Source organism: Narcine bancroftii, chromosome 1 (assembly GCF_036971445.1).
Source record: "Narcine bancroftii isolate sNarBan1 chromosome 1, sNarBan1.hap1, whole genome shotgun sequence".
In the NCBI taxonomy this organism is placed as follows: domain Eukaryota; kingdom Metazoa; phylum Chordata; class Chondrichthyes; order Torpediniformes; family Narcinidae; genus Narcine; species Narcine bancroftii.
The window spans coordinates 331,483,387-331,503,213 of NC_091469.1; the positions used below are offsets into that span (position 1 = coordinate 331,483,387).

Sequence of the window (19,827 nt, forward strand, 5' to 3'; positions counted from 1 at the left end):
ATCAATAAAACAAGTGCACAAGTAAAATTTCTTAAATAAGCCCCTAATTGAGTTTGTTGTTGAGGAGTCTGATGGTGGAGGGGGACCAGCTGTTCCTGAACCTGGTGGCGTGAGTCTTGTGGCACCTTTACCTCTTTCCTGATAACAGCAGTGAGAACAGAGCGTTTGCTGGGTGGTGTGGATCCTTGGTGATTGCTACTGCTCTCTGACAGCAGCATTCCCTGTAGATGTACTCAATAGTGGTGTACATCTCTTTGACGAAATTCCATCTAATGTTCCTTTTAAACATTTTGTCTTTCACCCTTAACTCATGTCCTCTCGTTCTTGTCTCACCCAACCTCAGTGGAAAGGGCCTGCTTGCATTTACTCTATCTACACACCACATAATTTTCTATACTGCTATCATATCTCCTCATTTTCAGTCGTCACATGGACTAAATAGACAAAAACTGCAGATGCTGGACTCCTGGGAACCAATGCACTACTGCAGGTGCCCAGTGAGTCGAGCACTACCTGTGGGTGGAGATGACGAGTCAGTGCTGACTTGCTGAGTCCCTCCAGCACCTCCTTGTGTGCTCTGTCCCACACTGCTTATTTTTCTCTGGAAGTGTGCTGGAAGCCAGCAGGTGGAGTGCAATGCCTTTATTTAACCAGGCTTGGAATAAATTCAACTATAAATTTAACATAGGGATACAGCAAAATAACAGGCCCTTCCAGTCCATAAGCCTGTGCTGCCTCAAATGCACTCATGTGACTCAATTCACTGACAAACCCTGTAGATCTTTGGAACGTGGGAGGATACTGGAGCACCTGGAGGAAACCCACTGGGAGAACGTACAAACACCTTACAGGCTGCAGCGGACTAGAACCCGGGTCGCTGGCACTATAATAGCGTAGCACTAACTGCACCGCCCTGGGTTTCCGCCTTTTCTCATCCGAGCAAGGGTGCCTTTTGCAGTGACCTTCAGGCTCACCCTGCTGAAGCCTGCCGCTCCCCTGCCAGTGGTTGCACAGACAGTGCGTGGGTCACACCTGGGTTTGACACGCACAATGAGCAGTGAGTCATGTGACTCCTGTTACATCAGGAGTCCGCTTGGCATCCCATCGGTTCGATCGCAGCCATGAAGGTCACCAGACCCTGGTCCGGAACACTAGCTCAGGGCAGACGAGGCGATGAGAGTTTACTGGTAACGATGTTTATTGAACACGTACTTTGAAATTATTCCCTGCTGCTGCCACGCAACTGTGAGGGGTTTAGACAGAGTGGACAACCAGCATGCTTTTCCCAGGGTGGCAAAGGCCAATACCTGAGGACATCAGGTAAAAGTCAGAGGTAGGTGTTTTACACAGAGAGTGGTGCCTGGAGTGCATTGTAAGAAATAGAAGGATATGGGTGTGAGGTAGGGAAGGGTTTGATTGCTGTGGTGCAGGTTTATATGGGTCAGTGCAACACTGTGGGCTGAAGGGTCTGTACTGTGCTGGAATGTTCTACGTACAAGAGAATATAGTAAATTACTCCAGTACAGAAAGAGATAATAAATGTAAAAGATAGATAGAATATAAATATTCTCAGTTACAGTTAGTGCAAGACATCATACAGACTGACATTTTGCTGCTCCCAGACTAGTTTATGTTTGGGAAGGAAGAAGAGGTTCAAGTGCCATTGGATGAAATTGTTCTTGAACCTCGAGGTGCTGGTCTCCAGGCTTCTGTACCTTCTGCCCGAAGGGAGCAGGGAGAAGAGGTTGTGACCAGGGCGATGAGGGTCCTGCATGATGTTGGCTGCCTTCCTGAGACATCTTCAATGGATGGGAGGTTGGAGTCTGTGATGAACTTTGCCACTTTCTGCAGCCTTCTACGTTCCTGGGCACGCGAGTTCCCAAACTAGATGCAACCATTCCAAAACAAACATTCCACACTGCACCTATTGAACAGTCCACCTGTTGCTTCCAACTTTTATAATTTTTTTAGACACATAGCACAGTAACAGACCCCTCCGGCCCATGATCCCATGACGCCCAAATACCCCAATTAACCTACAGGAACCGGAACACCCGTAGGTGGGTGAACATATACAGTCCTTACAGACAGCGGCGGGTTCGGACCCCAGTCACTGGCACTGCAATATCATCATGCTAACCGCTACACTAACCGTTCTGCCCTTTTATAGTTTAAATAAACTTATTTTTAATTATTTTATTTACTTACAAGAAACGGCAGAGGGTTGTGAGGGTTGTTTTCCCAAGATGGTGGCCATCTCACACACACACACACACACACACACACACACACACACACACACACACACACACACACACACACACACACACACACACACACACACACACACACACACACACCCCAAATCGATGCTGTCTATAACTGCCGCCATCTTGGGAAAACATATTAAACCCCAGCCACACCCTCTTCACCACCCCCTCCCTCCCCGCCATCAGGAAGAAGACTCATGAGTGTGAGATCACACACCATCTGACTCAAAAGCAGTTTCTTTCCTGACATTATCAGACCTCTGAACGATCCTCACGCTAGTGAAAAGATGTGGTCTTCTCTCTGTACTAACTGATGTCTCCCTGTGTTTCCGCACGTGTGCACTGAATCTCAGTTGCTGCCTTGCACTGCACAAGAAGAAACAACGTGGCGTTGGCATAGAGGGGTACAGAATGCAGTAAGTAAACTGACAAGTGAGACTAGAACAAGGGAACATAGCCCCAAAAATTTAGGGGAGTCGATTTAAGATGGAAATGAAGAGGAACTTCTCCCAGAGAGTAGTGAATCTGTGGAATTTTCTGCCCAGGGAAACAGAGGAGGCTGCCTCATTCATTATATTTAAGGCACAGATAATTAGATTCTTGCTCAATAGGAGAACTAAGGGTAATGGGTAGGTGGAGTTGAGTCCACAGGCAGATCAGCTACAGCCTTATCAAACAGTGGAGTAGGCTCCACAGGCTGGATGGCCGACTCTACCACCTGTTACTTAAGCTTTCATAAATTTTTTATTTTTAATTTAAAAAAAATGTAGACATGCATCAAGGTAACAGGCCCTTCACGAGCCCGTGCCGCCCATTTAACCTGCAACCTCCGTATGTTTTGAAAGGTGGGAAGAAACCGGGGCCCGCAGAGGAAACCCTTACAAACTCCTTACAGATAGCGCCGGATTCGAACCCGGGGAGCTGGTACAGTGACAGTATTGTGCTAACCATGCCGTGGTGTTCTTACGTTCATTTTGTATAGCTGTCAGTATTCATGGAGTGTCACAGGGATCAGTGGGAAAACAACCACTTACAATCCATGTAACTGACTTGGATGAGGGCACATTGTAACCAGATTGGCTGATCAGAGGGAGCCAGGGGACCAAGTTACACAAGTTCAGCGATGGCACAGGAGCACAGTTTAGAGTGGCACAGGAATGCTGCCTCGCAACACCAGAACCCCAGGTTCAATCCTGACCTCTGGGACGGTCTTTGTGGAGTTTGTACCTTCTTCCCACCAGGCACTCCGGTTTCCTCCCTCATCTCAAACGCGTACATGTCGGTGGGTGGATTGGTACAAAACTACCCTCATGTGTAGGTGTGTGGAGGGATCTCAGGGTGGCAACCCCTTTCAAATATACTGTCAGGGGATATTGGTAAGCTGAAACCCTGTGCAGTGAGGAGGGTTCTTCTGCAAAAAGAATAACAAGTCAACTCTAACATTCATGCAGCACAATTTTCAGAGTGTAGAGTTACAATGGGAAGGAAGATCTATTAGCACCAAGCAAGGGCAGCATGAGACCACTGATGTGGGGGTTCATTCAGGAGCCTGAAGACTGCAGGGAAGAAACTCAGTAAACTGGTGGTCTTCCCATTCTCACTCTGAAACCTTATCCAATGATTGCCTTTTGGTTTAACTCACTTTGATTCTATTCACTCAGGAGCTGAACAGGTGTATGTTCGTCATGGAGGAGAGCCTTGCCCAGCTGGAGAGGAGGATTAGCTTGGGTGCCTGGAATCAAGAGGTAATCTTCGTGTTTGTGAGTGTATCTTCTGGCTTTACATGCATTTCATGTCGTGTTGGAATATCTGCGTTTTGTCCGGGCCCTTCCAGAGATTTTGTCACCTTGTCTTGAACCTGCTGCACCACCAGATGTTATTCCACCAGTAGCAGAGCAGTCTCTCCACCTGACATGGTAAGCACATTCATCGTTCATTCCCCTTCCTTCCCTGCCCCCTTGTTCTTGACCACTCTGCAACAGAACAGACTCTACCCTTGTTTATATCTCAGGCCAGTGGTCCTCAACATTTCTTCTCTCGCAGCCCACCTTAAGTACTCTTATACATATCAAGGTGCACCTTCACTGAACCATCTGACCACAGGGGCAAATATACTGCTGGAGGTCATTTTAAATCCCTCTAACAAAAGCACTTGCAACCTCCTCTGCTCCCAAGAGTCAAACAGCGTGGAAACAGTCCCTTCTGCCCAACCTGCTCATGTCAACCAAAACGTCCCATTCTCACTGGTCCCACCTGCCTGCATTTGGCCCATATCCTTCTAAACTTGTCCCATCCATGTCTCCGTCTAATCTTTTCCTTCAACATTGCAATTGCATCTGCCTCAACCACCTCCTCTGGAGCCTGGTGCATACACCCACTGTATTAAAAAAAAGTTACCTCTCAGGTTCCTGTTACAATGCCAGCAACCTGGGTTCGAATCTGGTGCTCTCTGTAAGGAGTTTGTAGTTCTCCCCGAGTATGCGTGGGTTTTCCCCGGGGTGGGGGTTCCTCCCACCCTTCCAAATGTACCTGGATTGTAGGTTGATTGGCATTTTTGGGCAGAAAGGACGCATGGGCTGGAAGGGCCTGCTGCATGTCTAAATTAAAAATTTTAAATCTCTCCCCACCCTCCCACCACCATCTTAAACCTGTATCCTCTGGTTACTGATTATCCCCTATTCTTTCTCATGCATTCAGCTGATCTTTTCCTCTCATTGACAATTTTTTTATATGAGTTGCTTCACCATTATGTTCACTGTTATGGTTCTCTTGTCTACGTTTGCAACCATTGCAAAATGGTTGGTAGGCTCAAGCCTGGGGTACTGAACGAAGGAAGAGATTGACCACATGCAAATTAAATAGAAGTTTGCCGTTTTCTGCAAACATACAGTTTCATTTGAGGGTTGTTTGATTTTTTTTCAGGAATCATCAATCCCGGTGGACGAGGACCTGCCAGCAGAGGTCAAATCTGCAAGGGAAGCAGAGAGTGGAACGTCACTTTCCAAAACTCACGCAGATGTTGTGGAGAAGGATCTGAGGTCAAAGATGTTCCGACTAATCACGAAGCTGAGTGATAGGGAGTCGTCGTCTGGAGATGAGCTGGACCTGGAGTCAACCGAGGGAGCTCAGGACACGTCATCTTGTGATGAAGACCAGAAGCACATTCACAAGGAGCTGGTGAGGGTAAGTCCATAGTTTGTATTACACAGTGTAGTGTGATTGATAGTATTCGGAGGCTTGTGTGGAGCACAAACATGCTTTTATTAGCTTACAGTTAATGTCTACAATGGTCTTCAGGTAAATTGGAGGTAAGGCGGGAAAACAGCATTTATATTGGGACTGATGGGGAGGGGCCGGCCGTCTAATCTACCCATAGATGGTGAATTCCAGTTCATTGCACACAGAGATCTGTGTGTGCTTGCACCGATTAAGTTGACTCCCATGCAACCTCCAATCCAAAGAACATCATGCAAACTTCCCTCCATGGACTCCATCTACATCGCCCCCTGCCCAGGAAAGGCAACCGACACATTGAAGGGCCGATCACTCCCCAGATCTCATCCACTGGGGAGAAGGTTCAGGAATGGGATACCATACACCAACAGGCTGAAGGACAGTTTCTTCCCCGCAACCATCAGGCTCCTGAATGAGCCCCACGACAGTGCTCTCATCCTGCCCCAGCTAGGCGCTAATTTATCTTCCTTTTCTTTTCAACCCTACTCTGCAAATTATGTTCTTTACACAGCCCTTGCCTCACAGAGGGACCCTACGCACTGCACCTGGTAGAATCTGATGCTTCAACTGACTTTTTAACTTGACCCATGTCTCCATGGATCAGTAAGTGTAGACATGTCCATTGAGACCTTGTGGCCTGACTCCAGACTTCAGGACAAGAGATGATCCTTCTCCCTCCTGAAGCCTGTGATAGGTAGGTTGTCAATCAGGTTGGGAGTCATGGAAACCCAGCAATAGTTACAGGAAGCAGGAGCACAATTCAAGTTTGGTGACATAAGCTCAACTGCATCATTTTGCTGATGCGTGTGAAGACAGTTACGGAAATGTTAGTTACCTGTTACTGCATACTAACCACGGTCGGGCACATTTTGGGTTTGTGATGGGCTCCATGAAAGCCAGCAACTATCCCAAGAATGAAGTTGACTGCTGTGACCATGGCGAGTAGAATGGATACAGTGTGGAGAGAAGAGTTGCAGATGGAACTAACAGACTCCATATTTTGGACCGATAGAACCTCTGTGCTCAAATACATGAACAATAAGACAAGGTTACCAACATTCGTGGCCAACAGAGACAGAAATCTGGCAACAGGTGTATTCAACTAATCAGGACAAGTGAGGAACTTAATCTGAGTGTGTGTACAAGAGGATTGTGGACAGTGGGAGTGTGTGTACGAGAGGGGGGGAGGCAGTGGGAGTGTTGTAAAGGGAGTGGGGACGCTGGGAGTGTGTATGGAAGGCCGTGGGGATAGTGGGAGTGTTTACGGGGGTTGGAGATGGTGGGAGTGTGACCTGGAGGGCTGGGATATGGAGTGTGCACTGGAGGGAGTGAGTTTGGGAGGGGATGGGGACTGAATGTGTATGAGAGGGGTTGGAGACGGAGTGTGTACATAATGGGTTGGAGACGGAGGATGTACGGGAGGGGTTGGAGATGGAGTGTGTACAGGAGTGGTTTGAGAGGAGTATGTACAGGACATGTTGGAGACAGTGTGTCAATGGGAGGGTTTGGAGATCGAGTGTGTACAGGACAGATTGGAGACGGAGTGTGTACGAGAGGGGTTGGAGATGGAGTGTGTATGGGAAGGATTGTAGACGGAGTGTGTACAGGACAGGTTGGAGACGGAGTGTGTATGGGAGGGGTTGGAAACGGGTGTGTATAGGAGGGGTTGTAGACGGAGTGTGAAAGGGAGGGTTTGGAAATGGAGTGTGTATGGAAGGGGTTGGAGACGATGTGTGTACGGAAACAATTGAAGATGGTGTGTGTACGAGAGGGGTTGGAGACGGAGTGTGTATGGGAAGGGTTGGAGACGGAGTGTGTACTGGACAGGTTGCAGATGGAGTGTATGGGAGGAGTTGGAGATGGAGTGTGTATACGAGGGGTTGGAGACGTGTGTACGGGAAGGGTCGGAGACGGAGTGTATACGGGAAGGGTCAGAGACGGTGTGTGTACGGGAAGGCTCGGAGATAGTGTGTACGGGAAGGGTCAGAGACGTTATGTGTACGAGATGGGTCGGAGACAGTGTGAACAGGAGTGGTCGGAGATGGTGTGTGTATGGAAGGAGTTGAAGACGGAATGTGTACAAGACCGTTTGGAGAAGGAATGTGCACGGGAGGGGTTGGAGACGGAGTGTGTAAGGGAGGGCTTAGAGACGGAGTGTGTAAGGGAGGGGTTGGAGACGGAGTGTGTATGGGAAGGGTTTAAGACGGAGTGTGTACAGGAGTGGTGTAAATGGAGTGTGTACAGGATGGGTCGGAGACGGAGTGTGTATGGGAAGGGTTTAAGACGGAGTGTGTACAGGAGTGGTGTAAATGGAGTGTGTACAGGATGGGTCGGAGACGGAGTGAGTACAGGAGGTGTCAGAGATGGTGTGTGTGTATGGGAGGGATCAGAGACGGAGTGTGTATGGGAGGAGTTGGAAATGGAGTGTGTATAGGAGGGTTGTAGACGGAGAGTGTACGGGAGGAGTTAGAGAGGAGTGTATACGGAAGAGGTTGGAGATGGTGTGTGTATGGAAGCAATTGAAGATGGTGTGTGTACAAGAGGGGTTGGAGACGGAATGTGAATAGGAAGGATTGTAGACGGAGTGTGTACAGGACAGGTTGGAGATGAGGTGTGTACGCGAGGGATCGGAGACGTAGTGTGTTTGGGAGGGGTCGGAAACGTAGTGTGTACGGGAGGGGTCGGAGGCAGAGTGTGTACGAGATGGGTCTGAGACAGAGTGTGAACAGGAGTGGTCGGAAACGGTGTGTATACGGAAGGATTTGAAGACAGAATGTGTACAAGACCGTTTGGAGGAGAGTGTATGGGAGGGGTGAGAGACGGAGTGTTTAGGGGAGGGATCGGAGGTGGAGTGTGTATGGAAGAGGATGAGGACGCTCTGTATACAGCAGGAGTTGGAGATCGAGTGTGTATGGGAAGGGTTGGAGACGGAGTGTACAGGAGGGAGTGTGTACGTAAGTGGATGGGGACGGTGGGACTCTGTATGGGGTTGGGGACAGTGGAAGTGTGTTCGAGGGGTTGGGGACGGAGAATGTACAGGACGAGTTGGAGATGTAGTGTGTACAGGACGGGTTGGAGACGGAGTGTGTACAAGGGCTTGGGGACAGAGAATGAATAGGATGTGTTGGAGACTGAGTGTGTACGGGAGGGGTTTAAGACAGAGCGTGTACATCAGGGGTTGTAAATGGAGTGTGTACAGGATGGGTATGAGACGGAGTGAGTACAGGAGGGGTCAGAGACGGTGTGTGTATGGGTGGGATCGGAGACGGAGTGTGTATGGGAGGGGTTGGAGATGGAGTGTGTAAGGGAGGGTTTGGAAATGGTTTGTGTACAGAAGGGGTTGGAGATGGCGTGTGTACGAGAGGGGTTGGAGACGGAGTGTGTACAGGACAGGTTGGAGATGGAGTTTGTACAGGAGGGGATGGAGACGGAATGTACAGGAGGGGTTTTAGATGGAGTGTATACAGGATGGGTCGGAGATGGAGTGTGTACGGGAGGGGTCGGAGACTGAGTGTGTATGGGAGGTGTTGGAGACAGTGTGTGTACGGAAGGAGTTGGAGACGAAGTGTGTACGGGAAGGGTCGGAGACGGAGTGTGTACGGGAAGGGTCGGAGACGGTGTGTGTACGGGAAGGCTCGGAGACAGTGTGTACGGGAGGGGTCAGAGACGTATGTGTACGAGATGGGTCGGAGACAGTGTGAACAGGAGTGGTTGGAGATAGTGTGTGTATGGAAGGAGTTGAAGACGGAATGTGTACAAGACCGTTTGGAGAAGGAATGTGCACGGGAGGGGTTGGAGACGGAGTGTGTAAGGGAGGGCTTAGAGACGGAGTGTGTAAGGGAGGGGTTGGAGACTGAGTGTGTATGGGAAGGGTTTAAGACGGAGTGTGTACAGGAGTGGTGTAAATGGAGTGTGTACAGGATGGGTCAGAGACGGAGTGTGTATGGGAAGGGTTTAAGACGGAGTGTGTACAGGAGTTATGTAAATGGAGTGTGTACAGGATGGGTCAGAGACGGAGTGAGTACAGGAGGTGTCAGAGATGGTGTGTGTGTATGGAAGGGGTCAGAGACGGAGTGTGTATGGGAGGGTTTGGAGAAGGTGTGTGTAAGGGGGTTGAAGACGGAGTGTGTACAGGACAGGTTGGAGACGGAGTGTGTATGGGAGGAGTTGGAAATGGAGTGTGTATATGAGGGTTGTAGACGGAGAGTGTATGGGAGGAGTTAGAGAGGAGTGTATACGGAAGAGGTTGGAGATGGTGTGTGTATGGAAGCAATTGAAGATGGTGTGTGTACAAGAGGGGTTGGAGACGGAATGTGAATATGAAGGATTGTAGACGGAGTGTGTACAGGACAGGTTGGAGATGGAGTGTGTACGCGAGGGATCGGAGACGTAGTGTGTTTGGGAGGGGTCGGAAACATAGTGTGTACGGGAGGGGTCGGAGGCAGAGTGTGTACGAGATGGGTCTGAGATAGAGTGTGAACAGGAGTGGTCGGAAACGGTGTGTATACGGAAGGATTTGAAGACAGAATGTGTACAAGACTGTTTGGAGGAGAGTGTATGGGAGGGGTGAGAGACGGAGTGTTTAGGGGAGGGATCGGAGATGGAGTGTATGGAAGAGGATGAGGACGCTCTGTATACGGCAGGAGTTGGAGATCGAGTGTGTATGGGAAGGGTTGGAGACGGAGTGTACAGGAGGGAGTGTGTACGTAAGTGGATGGGGACGGTGGGACTCTGTATGGGATTGGGGACAGTGGAAGTGTGTTCGAGGGGTTGGGGACGGAGAATGTACAGGACGAGTTGGAGATGTAGTGTGTACAGGACGGGTTGGAGACGGAGTGTGTACAAGGGCTTGGGGTCAGAGAATGAATAGGATGTGTTGGAGACCGAGTGTGTACGGGAGGGGTTTAAGATGGAGCGTGTACATCAGGGGTTGTAAATGGAGTGTGTACAGGATGGGTATGAGACGGAGTGAGTACAGGAGGGGTCAGAGACGGTGTGTGTATGGGTGGGATCGGAGACGGAGTGTGTATGGGAGGGTTTGGAGAAGGTGTGTGTACAGGAGTTGAAGACGGAGTGTTTACAGGACAGGTTGGAAACGGAGTGTGTATAGGAGGGGTTGGAGATGGAGTGTGTAAGGGAGGGTTTGGAATTGGAGTGTGTACAGAAGGGGTTGGAGATGGCGTGTGTACGAGAGGGGTTGGAGACGGAGTGTGTACAGGACAGGTTGGAGATGGAGTTTGTACGGGAGGGGATGGAGACGGAGTGTACAGGAGGGGTTTTAGATGGAGTGTATACAGGATGGGTCGGAGATGGAGTGTGTACGGGAGGGGTCGGAGACTGAGTGTGTATGGGAGGTGTTGGAGACAGTGTGTGTACGGAAGGAGTTTGAGACAGAGTGTGAACGGGACGGGTCGGACACGGAGTGTGTAAGGGAGGGGTCGGAGACGGAGTGTGTACGGATGGAGTTGAAGACGGAGTGTGAACGGGACGAGTCGGACACGGAGTGTGTAAGGGAGGGGTCGGAGATGGAGTGTGTACAAGACAGTTTGGGGAAGGAGTGTGTATGGGAGGAGTTGGACATCGAGTGTGTACAGGATGGGTTGGAGATGAAGTGTGTATGGGAGGGATTGTAGACGGAGTGTGTACGGGACGGTTTGAAGACAGAGTGTGTACGGGAGGGTTTGGAGACAGTGTGTGTATGGGAGAGTTTAAGACGGAGTGCTTACGGGAAGGGTTGGAGACTGAGTTTGTACGGGAGGTGTTGGAGACGGAATGTGTATGTGAGGGGTTGGAGACAGAGTGTTTACAGGGAGGTTGGAGATGGAGTGTGTACAGGAGGGATTGGAGACGTAATATGTACAGGTGGGAGTGTGTACGGAAGTTGATGGGGACGGTGGAAATGTGTACGAGGGGTTGGGGACGGAGAATGTACAGGATGAGTTGGAGACGTAGTGTGTACAGGACGGGTTGGAGATGGAGTGTGTATGGGAGTGAATGGAGACGGAGTGTACAGGAGGGGTTTTAGATGGAGTGTATACAGGACGGGTCGGAGACGGAGTGTGTACGGGAGGGGTCAGAGACAGCGTGTGTATGGGAGGGGTCAGAGATGGAGTGTGTACAGGACGGGTCGGAGACGGAGTTTGTACGGGAGGGGTCAGAGATGGTGTGTGTATGGGAGGGGTCGGAGACTGAGTGTATATGGGAGGTGTCGGAGACAGTGTGTGTACGGAAGGAGTTGGAGATGGAGTGTGGACGGGTCGGACACGGAGTGTGTAAGGGAGGAGTCGGAGACAGAGTGTGTACGGGTGGAGTTGAAGACGGAGTGTGTACAAGACAGTTTGGGGAAGGAGTGTGTACGGGAGGGGTTGGACATGGAGTGTGTACAGGATGGATTGGTGACGAAGTGTGTATGGGAGGGATTGTAGACGGAGTGTGTACGGGACGGGTTGAAGACAGAGTGTGTACGGGAGGGGTTGGAGACAGTGTGTGTATGGGAGAGTTTAAGACGGAGTGCGTACTGGAGACGGAATGTGTACGTGAGGGGTTGGAGACAGAGTGTTTACAAGGCAGGTTGGAGATGGAGTCTGTACAGGAGGGATTGGAGACGTAGTATGTACAAGTGGGAGTGTGTACAGAAGTTGATGGGGACGGTGGGACTGTGTATGGGGCTGGGGATGGTGGAAATGTGTATGACGGGTTGGGAAAGGAGAATGTACAGGATGAGTTGGAGACGTAGTGTGTACAGGACGGGTTGGAGATGGAGTGTGTATGGGAGGGGATGGAGACGGAGTGTACAGGAGGGGTTTTAGATGGAGTGTATACAGGAAGGTTCGGAGACAGAGTGTGTACGGGAGGGGTCAGAGACAGTGTGTGTATGGGAGGTGTCGGAGACAGTGTGTGTACGGAAGGTGTAGGAGACGGAGTGTGAACGGGACAGGTTGGACACGGAGTTTGTAAGGGAGGGGTCGGACACGGATTGTGTAAGGGAGGGGTTGGAGACGGAGTTTGTACGGGAGGGGTTGGACATGGAGTGTGTACTGGATGGGTTGGAGACAAAGTGTGTATGGGAGGGATTGTAGACGGAGTGTGTACGGGACGGGTTGAAGACAGAGTGTGTACGGGAGGGGTTGGAGACAGTGTGTGTATGGGAGAGTTTAAGACGGAGTGCGTACTGGAGGGGTTGGAGACAGAATGTGTATGTGAGGGGTTGGAGACAGAGTGTTTACAGGGCAGGTTGGAGATGGAGTGTGTACAGGAGGAATTGGAGATGTAGTATGTACAGGTGGGAGTGTGTACGGAAGTTGATGGGGATGGTGGGACTGTGTATGGGGTTGGGGATGGTGGAAATGTGTACGAGGGGTTGGGAAAGGAGAATGTACAGGATGAGTTGGAGACGTAGTGTATACAGGACGGGTTGGAGATGGAGTGTGTATGGGAGGGATTGGAGACGGAGTGTATAGGAGGGGTTTTAGATGGAGTGTATACAGGACAGGTCGGAGACGGAATGTGTACGGGAGGGGTCAGAGACAGTGTGTGTATGGGAGAGGTTGGAGATGGAGTGTGTTTAGGAGGGGTGAGAGACAATGTGTGTATGGGAGGGGTCGGAGACGGAATGTGTATGGGAGGGGTCAGAGACAGTGTGTGTATGGGAGGGATCGGAGACAGATTGTGTACGGGTGTGGTCAGAGACGCTGTGTGTACAGGACAGGTTGGGGATGGAGCGTGTACGGGAGGGGTTTAATACGGAGTGTGTACAGGATGAGTTGCAGACATATTGAGTACATGAGGGGTTGAAGACAGAGTGTGTACGATAGGGTTTGGAGATGGGATGTGAACGTGAGGGGTTGGCGACAGAGTGTTTACAGGACAGGTTGGAGACGGAGTGTGTACGAGGGGTTGGGGACAGAGAATGTATAGGACATGTTGAAAATGGAGTGTGTATGGGAGAGGTTTAAGACGGAGTGTGTACAAAAGAGGTTGTAGATGGAATGTGTACAGGAGGGGTTGGAGATGGAGTGTGTAATGGAGGATTTGGAAACAGTGTGTGTATGGAAGGGGTTGGAGACAGCGTGTGTACGGAAGGAGTTGAAGACAGAGTGTGTACAGGAGGGGTTGGAGACAGAGTGTGTACGGGATGGGTTGTAGATGGAGTGTGTACAAGACAGAGTATGTATGGGAGGGGATAAGACGGAGTGTGTACAGTACGGGTTGCAGACGTATTGTGTACATGAGGGGTTGAAGACAGAGTGTGTACGATAGGGGTTGGAGACAGAGTGTGTACAGGAGTGGTTGGAGATGGAGTGTGTACGGGAGGGGTTGGAGACAACGTGTGTACAGAAGGAATTGAAGACAGAGTGTGTACAGGAGTGGTTGGAGACAGAGTGTGTATGGGAGAGGTTGGAGTTGTTGTGTGTACAGGAGGGTTGGAGACGGAGTGCGTACGGGAAAGATTGGAGATGGAGTGTGTACGGGACAGGTTGGAGACGGAGTGTGTACGGGAGTGATTGGAGACAGAGTGTGTACAGGACAGGTTGGAGATGGAGTGTGTAAAGGAGGGATTGGAGACATAGTGTGTACAGGAGGGGGTGTGTTTGGTAGTAGATGGGGACGGTGAGACTGTGTATGGGGTTGGCAACCCTGGGTGTGTGTACGAGGGGTTGGCAACAGAGAATGTTCAGTACGAGTTGGAGACGTAGTGTGCACAGGATGGGTTGGAGATGGAGTGTGTACGGGAGGTGTTGGAGACGGTGTGTGTCCGTGACGGAATGGAGTCGGAGTGTATACAGGAGGGTTTGAAGACGGAGTGTGTACAGGACGGGTTGGAGACAGTGTGTGTACAGGAGGTGTTGGAGACAGAGTGTGTACAGGACGGTATGGAGACAGAATCTGTACAGGTGTACAGGCGATTGGGACGATCTGCAGTGAAGTCTGGAAACAGATTGAAAGTGATGACACTGCCGGAGCTGGTGTTACGGCTGCGCTGCAGCTAGTGCGGACCTGCACAGAGCAGGGAACAGAGTCTCAGTGCTCTGTGGGTCCAGCTGCCGAGTCCCAATATCATCAGCTCCGTGCAGGCTTTGAATGGCCTGTTAAAGGAGCCACCAAGGGGTTTTGTTTAAAATTCCACGATCATGGTGTCTGGGCCCAAGATGTTGCACCTATGAACGGCAGAAGTCACTAGGGGTTGGAGACTTCAGGGTTGCTGACGACTGGTGCAGGGCCTGTCTGCGGAGAAGCAGAGGAGCTGACCCACGGGACAGTGACTACAGCAGTGGACCCGTGAGGGGTTCTGGAGTTGAGGAATACACATACATAGGGCTGTTGGTGACTTGAGGAGAGGAACCCCTGGTGGCTTTGGGCTGCTGAAGACGGCGTTCAAGGGTTTCACACCAGGACGCCTGGAGACTCGCTGAAAGGGGGACCATTTGATGCAACTGGGATGCGAGTGGGTGCCGAGGGCACTGAAGTGTCGGATGTTCAGCTATGGAGCTTGGGCTACTGATGTTTCAGACTGGGGCTGCAAGGGTTGGAGGCGAATCGATGGGCACTCATTGACTCTGGAGGAACACTCTTTTGCTTCTCTTTCTCTGACTGTAAGAGGCACTTCAGGCAATTTCTGTCAATGGCTAATCTGTCTGCCTTACAGTATGCAAAAAGCATATTGTGTGATATGACACTGTCTTTATTACATGACAATAAATTTAATCGTGATTCTTGAATGTGTGTGCAGGAGAGGTACTCCAAGGTGTGAGTACTTCAGCCCATTCGTGATCAAAGATACATTTCTTTCCCAATCCTTCTGTTGATAGAATTGTTTATTGTCATCTTTTGATACAAGCTTAAAGCTATCCAGGCCTGTCAACCCACCCCCCTTCAGTGCAGCAGGCAATGCATTAAGAAAACAGAAGTGCAGGGTTTGGTGAAAAGTGGAGGATGCAGGGTGTAGTTTTACAATGACACATTTCAGGGTACAGAGAAAAGTATAGTTAAACCGTGCAAGGGCATCAGGTTTTTCTCCCAGTAAGAGGCCCATTAAGGAAACTGATGACAGCAGGGAAGAAATGGGCCTTGAATCTGGAAGTTGATGTTTCCAAGTTCCTGTAATTTTGATGTTCTGTTTAATTTATATTCTCATGACACCACAATGCAGGAATTGGAGATTCGGGCAAGTTACTGAATGCTCCAACCTGTAGTCACTCCATTACTGTGGGAGTAGCTGGGGAGTGATCAGCCTCCTGTAGAATTTCACCTCCCTCCTCGTTCTCTGGAACCATCCTGCACCAAAACCCCCTGCTCCTTGCTTTCAAAACCTTTCAAAGTCTGTTTCTGTAATGACTGCATTGGTCGTGGTTGGTGTTTTTATGAGCTGGTGACTGCATTCAGGATCTTTCCAATATCTTTCATGCACTTGAACCTCCCGTTGTTGTTAGAATCAGGGCTCCGGCACCACAAAAGGACTGTCTGCACTGTGCAAGCCATATTTTTTGTACCAATATCACTGTAAATATCAGGCTCTTGAGCCCTCCATACTACCACAACACAACTTCAGATCTACCAAAGATCTGTCTACACAACTAACACATCACATTTTTTGCACTATTGGAACTGTTGATATTTATATATCCATTTATAGTTATGATCTTATTCTATTTGTGTACATTGTGTTAATTTCATAGACAGTCATGCGTCACTTAACATGCACGATACATTCTGTGAAATAGGACATTATGCGATGTGGTCATTGTGTGAACGCCATATATACTGTACTTAGCAAAACTATATGGGATGCTGTAGTGTACATGTACTGACCAAATAGCCAAGATACTATACACATACAGTACTGTATTTCAGCTAATGTATCTGGCAGGGTAATATATGGTTTAAGTAGGGAAAGTTCACAAAATAATGATAATAAATACAGTGCAGTACATACATAAGCCAGTAACATAGGTGTTTATTATGACTATCAAGACATATGCATTATAGGTTATCTATATATTATATGCATTCTCTATGTTTACAAGAGACATGATCTACATGTGGTGAGTGCATGAAGCCATTGTGCTTACTATATCTGGTTACATCTGCTACGTCCTGTTCGCCAAATGAAATTTCTGAATTATTATAACCTTATGAATCCACAGATGTATATGCAGTCAGACGTTGCCCAAATGGACATTAGGTGGCACATGTTTGTTTATTTTTTGTTTGTTTTGACATCCCTGTGCAGCAAGTAAGAATTTCAGTACATCTGTATATAACATTCGGGTTGAGTCGCTGGTGAAGAATGCGAATGCAGTTTTGCGTTCATATCTAGAGGAATGGGATACAAGAATAGGGATGTAATTTTGGGCTCCTTATTTAAGGAAGGATGTGCTGGCATTGGAGAGGGTTCAGAGAAGATTCACATGAATGATTCTTGGAATGAAGGAATTGGCATATGAGGAACATTGGACATCTCTTGGACTGAACTCCTAGGAGTTCAGAAAAATGACGGGGGACTTCACAAAAGCATTTTAAATGTTGTAAGGCCTGGACAGAGTAGATGTGGCAAAGATGTTTCACTTGGTAGTGGAGTCAAGGACAAGAGGGCACAAATTGAGGATTGAAGGGCTCCCATTTAGGTAGGGGAATGGGGCTGAGTGGGAGAATGAATCAAATCATGATTGAATAGCAGACTGGATGACGGGCCGAATGGGCTTCATCTGCTCCTGTATCTTATAGTCTTATTGTACTTGTACAATAAACTCTCTCAATATCAAGCATCTATGTTAAAGGTTACAGAAAATGGTCTACCCAGCGTGAAGATCATAGAATGGAAATTTATGAACACTTTAACACACAAAATGGGTTAATGTCCTTTAAAATTCCATGGACTCACCAAGCATCATTGCACATAGATTCTATGATCAGATTTTAGTTTGTACTTTATCTGTCAACATATTAAAGACACATAAAACATGCATCATTTGTGAGTTAACGGTTTTTTTTTGACAAACAAATGACTATTAATTTTACTGAGAGTTAATCACACAGCAAGAGCTAAGAATGGATACAGACCCGTGAATAATAGGGAATGAATCATGTTCTTACATCTGCATTAGGGCTATGTGTAAAAAGGAACAAAACATCAACCAACTTCAAGTACTTCTCTTTTGTCAATTAGGAACAAAATTTAGTGAAGTGTTCAGAAAGGTATTGTTGATGAACATTGATTTTGTTGCAAAAGGGTGCTAGTTTCTAGCTCCGGATCTGGCCATGGAAGAGTCTAGTAGCTGTTGAAAGAAACATTTCCAGACCTCTCTGATTGTGAAGTGTTTTTGTCTTCATCCATTATCTGGGATGTGTCTCAGTTCCAGCTCAAGGGCCAATTTTCTGCTGTTTCTCTTAGAAAACAATCGGTTGTTGAGAGAATATTGTTTTTGTCCTTTGTACCAGTAAACGTGATGGAGGGCCGTGCATAGTTTGGCTGCACAGCAGATCATTTGGGGAGGACACTAATCTACTGGAATATTCTTGTTTCAGTGAAACCCTGCTATACGGCACCTTTGGGGACAAGTAGATGCCGAATAAGTGATTTTTACGTTTGCTTGAGATTTACTCTTACGATGCCTTACTAATACACGTGCATTAAGAAAAACAGTTTAAAAGAGAAAAATACTACTTTGTGCTTACACTGAACAAATTTAAACCTTAAAGATTTTACTTTATTTTTAGCATTTAACCGTCACTACATCTGAGCCACAGCCACCTGAAAGACGAATAACATCATAATTAACACCCCCCCCCCCCCAGTTTACAGATGCAACCTTAATAAAGTTAAAGACTTTTGCTAAACAGGAATAGCGAGACCCTTTAGGAGAACAAAGGTGAGATCCCTCTGGGACAACCTGGGGGGGACGTTCTGGAAAAAAATGACCAAGGTGGATTTTCCACAAGATCTGGAATTGTAGCTTTGGGGAAACATTATGGACATGAGTTTTAAACTGTCCCAATACCAAATTCAGTTTGTGAAGGTTGTCTTGTCGGTAGCCAGGAAATGTATAGCGGTCACGTGGAAGTCCAACTCCCAACTAAATATTACACGATGGAATATGGAAATGCGGAGTTGTATTCCCCTGGAAAAAATCACGTACAATTTTAGGAGGAAATATGGCACATTTGTTAGAGTTTAGCAAGCCTGTCTGCAACACATTAGTCCACAGATATAATTCTACCCATTCTGAATAAAGGAAATGCAACGATCCGTGCCCGTAGTGAAATTATTGAGATCAATGAGGTGGGTCGTGGCGCAGATGATGGGTTCTTGTATTTTTTTCCTTATCTTTTAGGTTTCTTTGGGTTTTTCTCAAATTCCCTTAAGGGTCTGTGACTTTACCAATATTTGGTTCTTTGTATTTGTTTAATTTATATAATCTTTTCTTTGTGGTATTGAGGTAGGGGAAAAATAGACTCTGTAAGTTGTGTACTGTTGTTGAAAGAGATTGTGCTGTTTGTTTGGATTTGTATGAGTCTTTGAAAATCAAAAATAAAATACAGTACATCTCCGATTACCCAAAATCGGATTCTCCAAAATCCTCAATTATCCAAATTTAAAAAATTTTTTCAGGTAAATGAGGGTATCCAAAACAAATCAGAAATCTTCATTTATCCAAAATCTTTTCGGATCTGAACTGACCAGGGACCTCGGGATCCCAGCAGGAGCGAGGCCTAGGTGGGGAAGTGTCAGTGTTCGGCGGTGGCCAGCACTTTTATTTTGTGAGAATTAAACATTATTTTAATGCTTAAAAAGCCTTACCTTGTTGTTTGTTGTTGTTTAAATACTGTTACAAGTGATTTTCTGTTGCTACTGGGCTGTTTTAAAAAAAATGACCAGTTCTCTGGAAAAAAAAACATTTATCCGAAATAGGCCGTGTCTCAACCATTTCGGATTATCAGAGTTGTACTGTATTAAAAAAAAGTCACCCCAACGGCGAGTGGCATCAACCAGCTCTTCATCCTGGGCGATGCCATCGCTGTTTCACACAACTTTATTCAAACAGCTGTAATGAATAAAGCACGGCCAAGATTCTCTGCTGGTTGAATATTTGCTCCCATCTTTATCAAAGGTTTATGTGTTATTTCAGAGAGCATTTATTTTTACAATTTTAAATTTTATATTTATTCTTATTTATTTTAATTTTTTATTTTTCTCAATATTTTTGCTGGTTGCCTGAGGTTGCTGGTTGACGCAATTCCAGATAACAGGGATTTTACTGTAGTAATATCTCCACCAATTATTGTGGGAAGGACCCAAATTCCAAGCAATTCCCAAATAGAACAA

At 47.7% G+C, this 19,827-nt stretch overlaps 1 protein-coding gene across 1 annotated transcript in view; it reads left to right on the top strand.

The window, feature by feature from the left end:
* The window catches only part of LOC138748476 (rab effector MyRIP-like), a 305,674-nt gene that overhangs the window by 229,998 nt on the left and 55,849 nt on the right, over nt 1-19,827 (top strand). The window contains exons 11-12 of the mRNA XM_069908752.1: nt 3,932-4,015; nt 5,193-5,453. Of these exons, the coding sequence (XP_069764853.1) occupies nt 3,932-4,015; nt 5,193-5,453 (345 nt within the window). The remainder of the gene's footprint in view (nt 1-3,931; nt 4,016-5,192; nt 5,454-19,827) is intronic.